Here is an 11507-nt window from a genome sequence, read left to right as displayed (position 1 = left end):
ACTCCTGTGTGTATATCCCATCTGAATGACATTCCTGTGTGTATATCCCATCAGTGTGCTACTCCTGTGTGTATATCCCATCAGTGTGACACTCCTGTGTGTATATCCCATCAGTGTGATACTCCTGTGTGTATATCCCACCAGTGTGATATTCCTGTGTGTATATCCCATCAGTGTGATACTCCTGTGTGTATATCTCATCTGTATGACACTCCTGTGTCCATGTCCCAGCTATGTGACTCTTCTGTACCAACTTATCTAAGTCAATATGATATACTCATGTCAGCATCATATACAAGCTTTTGTTCAGATACTAGATGGCACCACCATGCTCACAGTGGTCTAAAAGACACATTGTGGGGGCTAGTTCTGTATGGGGATAGTGTCCAAAAGGGGACAACAGAAGCTGGTTCCAACTGAGAGGGCCACAGTGTGAGGTTAGGACATAAGTCTTGGCCATGAACTCAGAAGAGACTGAGGCTCCCCTGGACTGGCTCCGCTCTCTCTAGGCTCATCCTTTAGGAAAGTTACTAAGAAGGAATCTGACTCCTGCCTCAGGAAAGCTGGGCTCTTTCTCCACCACCTGTCCAAGTTCCATATCCAACAATAGGGCTCAGATTAGGCTCCCATTGGATACTATCCCCCATTAGAGTACCATGCTTCAGTTAGGTCTGATTGCTCACCAGCTGCTGGCCATCACCTAGTCCTCAATGTCATATACTATTACAATGGCCAAAACAGACTAGACTGACGCCAAGAGCCCCCCCCTCACCCCAGAGCCCTGCCAAAGCTTACTTCACTCACTGTACTTACTGCCCTGGCAGTACCCAGATTGACAAAGGCAAGCCTAATAGGTTCCTGGGAGGAAAGCGCTAGTCCTATTCTATTGAAATGCAAATTCACCATTAGGAGTTTAGCTTGACCAAGGAAGTTTTCCTGCTCACTCAGTAAAACTCACTTCAGTAGCTGGATGTGATGCAGCCAACCCCAAAGGGCTTTGACTATACAGAAAGAACATAGCAGAGGATAAAGGATCATGGTGCCATGATAAGTATATTCTGTGCAGCAACTGATGACCAGACAGTACTGAGTCTGCCTGGAGCCTGAAAAACCAAGAAAATAGCCATTGCCTATAGTTCCTAATCACCGCTAAAAAGGAAAAGGTTGGCGAAAAAAGAGAAATTCAATTTCCATGCCCTGGGGAATGAGTGTGCAGGGCACTTAAGCCCAGGACCCAACGGGCCATCCCACATTCACACAAGCTTCCAGGAGGCATGGGGATTCTATAAGGAGATCATTCTTGGATGTCCGCTAAATCCGTTGTGAGGTCTATACACGAAAGTTGCCGCGTGGTGGCAGCAAAATGTCTTGCGCCAAACCTAAAGAGCCCCCCAGTATTGGAATCCACACATGGCAATGTTGTGGATCACCCAAGTTCAGTACTTTAGGGGGTCACAAATGTCACTAGGAGGGCAAGACACATGCATTTTTAGGCTAGTACCCCATGGTCGTGGACTCCCAAATCAACAAGTTCGGCTTACTGTTGTCGGCGAAGAATCCTTTGTATGTAAAGACCAGGGTTGCCGCGCGGCGGCAGTGAAGTTTCATATATCGCAGCTCTGAAACAGATTGAGGTTTTTCCCTGTATCACCATCTAAGATCTCACCGTCGTCATGAGCTTCATGAGGCCAGGGGTTAATGATAGTCCTTGATAGAGCGTTCTCAAGAGCTAACTCAGGCATCTGAATTATAGGGCTATGGCGCCATCAGTGCTACGGTGTGAAAACTGAAGTATATCTACCACATGTGTTGATCATGGACCGTGTCGCAAGTATCATAATGCCAACCTCACTAAGCACAGTCCTCAAATCCTGCACTTCTGTAAGGATACCTGACACCCCTACCCAAAGAACCACTTAATGAGACTCTAGCAAGAAAGTCTAGCAATTTGAGCGTTCGTATGCTAACTGGGGTGTTCAGATGCTAATGATCTCCTGGCGGTTGCAAACAATTCTGAAACTGCATTCTCTCTCATTTGGAGTTCAGCTGCCAGGTTGTGAGCTGCCGAACCCTAGATCAAGCCTTGGGTGCCAGCTGAGCCCAAAATCAGTCGTAGAGGTGGTAGGACCCTTGGCTGTTTTGTGGCAGGTCGTACTTATGGTACAGCCTATAGGTGGCAAAGTTGGGGTTTACCTGTTGCACTGTCCCTGAGATTTTTGTTAAAAGTAGAAGGCAGGACACCTGTGCTCTTCTGGAATGGTCTCCTTTGGTCTCAGATGCCATAAACCAGTGCAAGTGGTTCAATGCCAGAAAGCACAGAAGCCATTGTGAGTGGAAACAGCAAAACTGCCATGCTGGTGATGGAGTCGTCTTAAACATCACGTTCCAGAGGCAGCCAAAGTTGAGGTTTGCCCTCGGCAACGTCAAAGCGCCAAAGTTCGGGTTCGCCCGTAGCAATGTCAGAAGACCCTATTCCTCATTGTTTGATAATGTTTATAACGGGTTGGGACACCTGTGTTTCTGGAGGTCTCTGAACCTTTGGTCTCTGAACCCCAAAACTCGCCAGCGTGGCTCGCTATCAGAAGGCATAGAAGCTGTTGTGTGCACAGGGAAATAGATGTAGCCGCGCGGTGGCAGCATACTCCTACATATCGTAGCCCAAATGCAGCCAACTTTTGGGGAGCGATTCACTCCCAGCAATATCCTAGGTCACCCAGACCTGACGAAGTTCATAGGGGTGGTAAGATGTGTGCACCTCTGTATGGTTCCCTTGCACATTAAAACCAGAGAACTTGACGCATTCCCTACACAGCCCGAGATCGTCAGCGGCTGGTAAGACCGAAGTTGCCGAGCGGTGATCAGTACAGTCCTATATACTTTATCATAGAGGTGACCAAAGTTGGGGTTTACTTATGGCAAACTCATGAGTCACTCAGGCCTAGCATTCAATGGTTCACAAGGCTCATGGGGTGGTAGGACACACGCATTTCTTGGGTAGCGCCTTCGGTCTCGCGCCCTTCACGATCGATCGATCGATCGGTTCACTCCCCACACGGTACAGATTTGGCTATAGCTAGATAGACAGACGTTACCGCGCGGTGGCAGTACAATCCTACATATTGCTGGGCAGAAGCAGAATACGTTGGGGTTCCCCGTGACAAAGCTTCATGTCCCCCATGTGCAACAAAGAAATCAAGCATTTGTGCATTTACAGAATGGTCCCCTTCTGCCTTGGGAGCCCTCCGGCTAGCCAGAACTGCTCAATCCAAGCTCAATACAGAATCGGTTATGGGTGGGAGACACAGAAGTTGCTGCGAGCATGAGCGTTTCACACGCGGAAACCGCAATAGTCGTAAAAGCAGAGTCTGGGGTTCAACCATTACAAGGTCCCAGGTCACCGAGGAACCGTAGCGAGAAATTGCAGAGCTTCAATTGGAGGCTAGAAGAAGTCAGGGCCTCCTTAGTTTGAAGCAAAATGGTGGAGGGAGATAGCAGGAGGGAGCATAGCGGGTGGGGCACGGTGAGGAGTAGAGCAAGGGATATAGCGAGGGAGTATAATGGGGAGATATAGTGGCGGTATAGCGAAGGGAATAGTGAGGGTATAGTGGGGGGTATAGTGGGGGTAAAGCAGGGGGCAAATGGGGGCATAGCAGGAGGGCATAGCAGGGGTACAGTGGGGGTGTGGCAGGGAGGTATAGTGGGAGTTATAGCAGGTGTATAGCGGGAGTATGTGGGGAGTATGGAGGCTATGGGCGGGTATGGTGGGGAGGATGACAGGGGATATAGTGGGGGTGTAGTGGGGAGGGTATAGTGGGGAGTATAGGGGAGTGTAGCAGGGTGACATGTGGGGGAGGAGGAGGGGAGAGGGGCCAACTCCCGCCAGACCAGTGAACAGCCCATGTGTGATGGCCAACCCTTGACCTTTGTTCTGCTGCTGCCAGGGTTGCTGAGGTTCATCACAAGACAAGGTCATTCTTTTTCCTCTTATATACCAATCTTTGAAAAGGATCATTTGTACAAGAGCACGGAGATAGCCACAATCACCACGAGGTGACAGCACAGACTCAGACATTACAGCGCTAAGATAACAGAGGCTGGGGTCCACTTATGGCCAAATAAGACGCCCCAATAGTCATTAAAACAGAGGCTGGGGTTCAACCATTGCAAGGTCCCAGGTCATCTAGGAACTGTAGTGAGAAGTTGCAGAGCTACAATTGCAGGCTATTGGAGGCGTCCGTCAGCATCATAACTTAAGATCCACGCACAGCAATCACAGGGCTTTTCACAGAGTAAAAATGAGGGATTGCCCTCAGCAAGAGCCAGAAATGAGTACTCAACTAACATGCAGCGACTGGGCTGAGGATCTGCCAAGGTGCTATTTCACCTCACATATATGAGGACCTGGCAAGTGGTCATGACTGGTCAGCCCTGGAGTCTTCCTCACACCTGGAGCTCAAGTCAGTTTCATGTAGAGCTGCTTTGCTCTGCGGTGCCTTGATTTGTAGATGCTGACTCTGTGGGTTAGAGCCGCAAAACTTTCAACAGAGGCTAAGAGTAATCGTTTACCGCAAGTGAGTAGAGGGACAGGGCATCTCTCCTGTCCCCATTCTATCACTGATAGTGGTAGGATAGGGAGACCATACTGTGCCTCAGGTTGGCGGGGAGACCAAGGCCAGACTGTGAGATAACTAATAAAACTCATCGTACTGACACATGTGATGGCCAGAAAAGGGACGACAGTGAGGAGTGCTCAAATTAGCTACTACCTTACTGAAACCACTGCGGCCAGATAAGGTCAGTCAAGCAGACTACGACAAAGGCTAAGGGTTGGCTACTGATAGGCTGTTTATACTCCCTGGGATTGTATGAGACTCCTGCCCCCAAATTCCTGTCATCGTCATTATACAAGCTGAGGAGTGGGCAGCTTCAGTGTGGCAAGGTGCCTGAGGCACCACTGTTCCAAGAAAGGCTCCAGTGGGCTACAGGGCTATATGTTCTCGACCTCAAGATATTTGAGGACAATGCCAGGCTCTGTCTAAGGCATTCCAAAGTGAGAGTTGTGGTGAGGCTGTCTTTGGAGAATTTCAGGACGGGTGCGGGTGCGGGGTGAGGCGAACGTGCGCTGGAACGATCCAGGGTGGAGGTGGGCCCTGCGGGGCCCCCGGCGGGGCCTTGTACTGATTGGTTGACAGAGTAGGGGCGGGAATTCTGGGCGGAGCCACCCCAGTTAGAAAAAGCCCGGGCTAGAGGGCCCGAAGCACCGGGTGTGGGAGGGGGGTGGGGGGTGGGGGTGGGGGGTATCGGGGAAACTGGGGAAGATGGGAGTGCTGGAGGAGAGTTGTGGGGTCCGAGGAGCACCTCGGCATCTGGAGTCTGGCAGGAGTGTTGAAGGACTGAGGGGCTAGCTCAGGCAGTGCAAAGGCAGCAGGACCTGGGAGGAGGGAGCATGGTGTGGTTCCCAGGCATCGCAGAGGCTGGAAAACATCGGGGCTGAAGGGCCTGAGCTAGGGTTGGTGTGGAATGGGGAGCCAGACATTCATCCCGGTCACTTTTGGTTACAGGACGTGGCGGCTGGTCGGATAAAGGGGAGCTGCTGGGAAGGGTTCGACCCCAGACCTGGGCAGTGAAGGTGTAGCTGGCAGCAGTGGGCAGGTGAGGACCGCCGTCTGCTGGGCAGGTGAGTCTCAGTCTTCTCTCGTGGCCTCGCTCCACTGACCTTCTAAAAGAAGGTTTAGAGAGCGAGGCCGGTGAGAAGAAGCGGCTGGCCTCCCAGCAGAATGGCACATAGAAAGGCAGGACAGTTAGCAAAGGAGACATCGTCTCGGGGGGAGCCGAGACAGAACAAGGCTGGGTCACCCCAGGGTGGAAAGAGCATTTAGAGAGAAGAAAGAAGAGGTGCAGGGCTGCCAGTAAAGACTGAGGCCGCTGCCTCCAGGGAGGTGATAGGAGTCCTTGGAGACAGTGGCAGAGACCATGGGATCCAACAAGAACAGAAGCATTCTAGGCTGGGGTCAAACAGGGCAAGGTGGGGTCACAAGACACAGATGGGTCCCCAGCCGCCACCACATCCCACCCACCGTAATTCATTTAGAAGCAGGTTCAAGAGTGGCTCTGGTGGCCTTTGCCAGAGCTTCGATGGCCGGAGAATGGGAAAGAAGGGCAGTGCAGGGTGTCACCAGGAGGGGAGTGGGGGCTGCAGGTATTGGACTCCAGAGGGATTTTACAGCAAGGAGGCTGCAGTGGGTCCAGCCTGCAGACACACCATTCCCATGAGGCACTGCGGCCCAGGGACTGGTGCGGAAAGGGCCCACAGTGGACTTGGTGCACTGTATGCCCTAACCGCTCAGTCCCTGGGTCTGGCATGACAGACAGGACATTTCCAGGGGAGTCAAGGGCACAGGATGAAGCCAGACAAGGCGAGGCAAGCATGGCAGAATGAATGAGCTTTCTAGGGAGGGAGGTTGGGGGCAGGTAGAGCGAGGTAAAGCAGGTGAGGTGGTGAGAGCAGCGAGGCACTGGCCTCCAGAGTCCGTGGCCAAGGAGGGCCTTGCGGGCGGCGACGGAGCAGTGATCGGTGTCTCGGAGAGCTCGGACTGGAGACTAGGGTAAGTGTCTGTCCCACTCGTGGTCACCCAGTCTCCTCCCACAAAAGTCCAATTAACTCATGTCTTCCCTTCTCCCCACAGCCACGTCTCCAGCAGAGGTGGATGTGCCTGCCAGTCGCTGAAGGCGAGGATGACAGGTGTGGTCAACTGAGAGAAAGACATGACATGGTCCGGTGTGATGGAGAGGACAGAAGGACAGTCATCCAGCCTTCCTGGTGAGCATACTCCCTGCCATAGGGCTAGCCTGCTCAACCACCTAATTGCCCACTCACTCACTCTAGGTTCTGTCCTTTGCAGAATACCATGAACTGGCACCGTGGGACACTGCCGTAGAAACCGTCTGTTCTTTCACGTTTCCCAAAGAGCTAACACATCTCTGCTGCTCTCTGGATCCTCCTCCCCCTACCTTGAACCCTCAAGATGAAAGGTGAGGGCTCTCCTGCCCCATGTGGGTGGGGCATGGCAGGCTGCCAAGTGCAGGGGTCTCATTCTCTCCCACCCACAGAAATGGTGCTACCCAGCTCACGTCTGGGCCTTTGAATCCGGGGACTTCTTTAAGTCCGTCTAGTTCTGAATCAAGAATATGCTGTACTCGGAACCACTACACTACCTGCCTCAGGAATCGGCTCAAAGGTGAGCCAGGGTACCCTTTGGAAGCTTGCCAAGCCCACTCCCCCCTCCTGGCCCCCCCTCATTTGTTTTTTTTTTTTCTCTTCGCAGGTGAAGCTGAAAGAACAGACGGTGTCAACATCTTGAAAGAGCAGACCTATAGCACCCACCCACCCAGAGACTCCATCTTCATGGCCAACTCTGCCTGACCCGGGAGACCACCACCCACATCATCCTGGAGCCAAGCCTCTACCCCAAGATGACTTCATCATCTCCCTCCTGTCTTTTTCTTCTTCCTCCTTTCCTGTAACTTTGTTTCTTTCCTTTTGTTCCTTCTTTGCTTGAGAGCCTCAAAGCATCCGTGACTCTGTTTCCCCACTTACCCCTTTTGAATTTGCACTAAGTCGATTGCACTGGTTTGGAGTCCCGGAGATAGCTCTGAGTCTCTCCGTATGAATGTATACAGTGAATGTGTAGGCCCCTTTGGCTATGCCATCCCAGTGCCCGCCTGTCATCCATCTCTGTCTGAGGGCAACTGGGTGTGGCCGTGTGCTTGAGGCCTCGCCTTCCCCTCGCCTAGTCTGGAAGCAGTTCCATCATAAAGTGTTCAACATGCCCCACTTCATCCTTTGCCCCTCCTCACCAGGGCCTCACCAGAGGTCCTGGATCCATCAATAAATACAGTTACAGTCATTGGTCTTGTGGACTTGAATATAATGCGACTCGCTTGTGGGGGGAGTTGGGGGCAGGGGAAAGAAATGAGGAAAGGGGAATAAAAGGGAGGGGTACAACACCCATAATGAAGAGGGTTATGGAATGGGGAGGGCCTCTATGGTGAAATGAGGGATAGGAGATGGGAGGGGCTTATGAAAGGATGGTGGCATTGGGATGGGAGGCCCATGAGATGGGCAACAGGGAGGGGCTCATGAGATGCCAAGAAGCTATGATATGGAAGGGGCCTATGAATATGAAATGGTACCTAAGGAATGGGCCAAGCAATAAACATCACAAGTGAAGGATGGCAGAGTGCCACATAGAGACAGAGGCAGAGCTGTGGGGGGGGTCCTTCAAGACAGGGGGGCTGGGCAGGTGAAGGACATCCTTAGCAATGAGAGAGATGGTGAGCCCAACCAGAAACTTGGATTCTACACTGCTCCCAGTCCTGCCTGGATGACTCCTGAGTCCTCAGACTAATACCAGCTCCTGAGGCATAATGTAGACCGCAAAGTGAATCCGACTCCTCCCAGTGAGGCTCGGGAGGGGTAGGCAGTTATACGTGAGGGTAGACCACAGCCACATAAAGAGGCCCATGGTGGCCTCTGGGCTTCTCTCTCCTGCTCTGAGCATGCTAAGCTCTGGACTGGAGTCCACGTAGATGCCTGCAGTGGTACCCTCCCCTTGCTGTCTGCTGTGGGTAGGAGCTGAAAGGCCAAGGAAGAGAGACAGGGACATGCACAAGTCTGAATGTAACTCAGAACACAGGGCACAGCGAGTCTCCAAGGAGGCTAGGGAGGTCAGTGTGAAAGTCAGGCAGATGAAGGACCGCCACTGAGGTCTTGCTTCCTATGGGTTTGCGATTAGTGCCCTCATAGAGACAGCAACTGGTTGGGCTGACCCCTCTGTCTCTGAGCCTCCCACCAGCCTCCCAGCTCCTAGACTCTTAGCTGTACAGATACTGGGAAGGGACTTGAAGAGCAACTTAAAAAAAAAAAGGAGGCTGGGGTCCTCGGCTCTCATCCCCCTTCCCCAGCCCCAGTGCTTACAGCAGTCAAGAAAATCTCCTCCAGCTGACAAAGACCAGACAGGACTGACTGTCAGGAACACCCACCCTCTCCGCCCCATACCCCCTCTGGGCAGTGGGCCAGCTCCTCCCCACCCCCACCACATGCCTGGTCTCTCTTCTGGACCCTCCACAACCCTTTCTCTCGCCATCATTTTGCCCTCTAATTTTCTGGGAGGGGGCCTCTGTGGTCTCTCTCTGCTAGAATCGCAGCACTAGTTAAGCACCCACTGAGCACAATTACATGTGGGTGTTTCTCTGATCACCTCCACAGAGGATTTCAAAAGCTGCTAGTCAGAACATGTCCATCTTCCTGACCCTACTAGAGGTTACTTGCCCCAGTGACAAAGTAGCTTGTCCTGGGGTGGGGGTAGGGTAGCTACAAACAGCCTTTATGACAAACATCTGACCACCCAACTCTGCAAAAACCAGGCTCAGAAGACAAAAGCTGCTGCCTTACAAGAGACGTTGGCAGGAGCAGCGAGTAGGCACTGGAGACAGCCACAGGGGATGGATGTTGAAGATTGGGGTAAGGGTACCCAAGAAGGCCCAGAGTCTGTCTAAGAGACATAGAAATAGAGTCACAGAGTGGAAAGGAAGCTCAGGAATGACATGAGCTACCCCTCTGGGCCCTGCTTTCCTGGTCATCTGGAGAGCCTGGCGTGCTAAAAGTGAGTGTTACACAGGCTTTGAGGTATGGGGGCTGGGATCACATCTCTACTCCAGAGTTCTACCCAGAAGATGCTAAGACAAATCTGGAGAGATGAGAGTGCCAGCGTGGCAAGGGAAGAATTGCTTCTTCCTGTCCTGTCTCACGGGTTCATGATGGGTGCTTCCTCGAACCACTCCCGTGAATGTCAGAGTGAGGGTGTCACAGGAGTTTATCTCCACCTCCTTTATTTAATGCAGAGGGTTCTGAAGCCTGTGTCTGGAGTCATACCCAGGAGCTCCCCCAGAAAAACTCGATGAATATGTGGGAGCAAGACCTCAAGGTGCAGGTTGGTGGGGGCTAAATGCCCCCAAATCACCAAAGCTCTGCAAACAGGTGTGCCTGTGGCTCTTGGGCCTCCAGAGCCTCGCCCAGGGGTAGGGGCTGGGAAAGCAGAGGTGGCCCAGCCCCCCACCCCGCAGCCTGCACAGCCCCTCCATCAGCCCACAGTTTGGAATGTGTTTACCTTCAGCCCAACCCGATTTCCTGCTTTTTAGAAAAGGGGCTTAGAGAGGGCTGCTAGACAGGCTCCAAGCCTGCCACCCAAAGGCACTTTCAACCACCCCCCTCCCTGTGTGGAGAAGCTAACAGGGGCTTGAATTTCATCCCCAAACCCCAGCCAGGGTGGGTTGTGGGGAGGGTGGGGAGGGGCTGGCTGCTCCACGCTGCACAGCCTGGGAGGAGATGTTTCAAATCTTCATGGGGCCCAGGGTCCCCAGCACAACCCCTACCCTGCAGGCACAGCACTATGGGGGTCCTCACACACCCAACCCCCTCCCCAGCTATGTTTCAGTGACAAGTTAAGGTTTGACAAAGACTGGAGTAGCCCATTAGAGAGTCCTTATCACATGTGGTGGTGTGGCCATAGTAATAACTCAGGATTTGTCCCTGAGGACCCCTATGCTGTGGGTGAGTATGTCTGTATGTGTGTGTGAGGACCACATGGCCTTACCTATATACCCTGGTGTATGTGGTAGGATCTGTGTGCTGACCATTTGCCCAGTGGCTGGTGCTGAGGCTCAGGCTGAAGCTGATGCTGAGGCAAGGGGGTCTGTTCTTTTACAGGATTTACTGTGGGGGTGTATGTGGTCAAGGCCTCCAGAAAAATGTACTCTTGAGCTGTGTTGGGCGTCTGTGGCTTCATGTCTCAGGTTGAACTGTGTAACCCAAGAGCACGTTTTAGGCAGCAATCGTGGACATGGGGGAGGGACAGCAGTCAAGATATTTGCTATCCCACTGAGTAGAGAACATTCCAATACTGTGCAGGGAAGGAGGCCTCTGAGGCCCCCGGGGGCTGTGGGTTTGACTGCAGTACACCCTGCAGAATCTCAAACATGGCATGAGACTGCAGAGGTTGGCCTCCCCCTATCTAAACTGCAAGAGGACAGTCTCCTTTCCAAAGGAACTTAGAAAGCTGGGAGTCTGACTAAAGATTTATGTTGTCCTCTTCAGCCGAGCACACCAGCATCTGACCAGAACCAGAGGCTGGGCTCAAAGACTCCAGCATGATTCCAGCCTCTCCACAGAATACTTATCTTTTGTATGTGTGCACAAGTACGTACTGCACGTGTTTATGCATGCACATGCATATGTATGCACACTTGTGTGTATGTGTGTCCCATGAGGAACTATAGCCTTCTCTAAGATTGTGTGAATCTCCAGAAAGGGGAACAGAAGGTTCTAGAAGGAGCTATGGTCAGCTCTGGCCTCCCCTCAGACTGTTTTAGCCATGCTGGCTCAGCAGAGCTACCTACTCTCTTTCCTTTCCTTTCCTTTCCTTTCCTTTCCTTTCCTTTCCTTTCCT

At 52.4% G+C, this 11507-nt stretch overlaps 1 protein-coding gene across 1 annotated transcript; it reads left to right on the top strand.

Moving 5' to 3' along the window:
• The first annotated feature begins 5287 nt into the window (after positions 1-5287).
• Positions 5288-7907, top strand: LOC114638480. The gene is made up of 5 exons (XM_028786979.1): positions 5288-6605; positions 6687-6820; positions 6903-7032; positions 7111-7238; positions 7326-7907. The coding sequence occupies exons 2-5, from the start codon at positions 6766-6768 to the stop codon at positions 7421-7423; spliced, it is 411 nt and encodes a 136-aa protein (XP_028642812.1). The 5' UTR covers positions 5288-6605; positions 6687-6765; the 3' UTR covers positions 7424-7907.
• Positions 7908-11507: the final 3600 nt, after the last annotated feature.

This window comes from Grammomys surdaster, unplaced genomic scaffold (assembly GCF_004785775.1).
Source record: "Grammomys surdaster isolate TR1022 unplaced genomic scaffold, NIH_TR_1.0 125603, whole genome shotgun sequence".
NCBI lineage: Eukaryota > Metazoa > Chordata > Mammalia > Rodentia > Muridae > Grammomys > Grammomys surdaster.
This window is presented reverse-complemented; position numbering and strand designations above follow the sequence as displayed.

Excerpts from the sequence above, each read along its gene's own strand:
- LOC114638480 (XM_028786979.1), top strand. The coding sequence starts at position 6,766 with ATGACATGGTCCGGTGTGATGGAGAGGACAGAAGGACAGTCATCCAGC. Across the intron at positions 7,033-7,110 it reads TTGAACCCTCAAGATGAAAG|AAATGGTGCTACCCAGCTCA; the intron begins GTGAGGGCTCTC and ends TCCCACCCACAG. Across the intron at positions 7,239-7,325 it reads CCTCAGGAATCGGCTCAAAG|GTGAAGCTGAAAGAACAGAC; the intron begins GTGAGCCAGGGT and ends TTCTCTTCGCAG.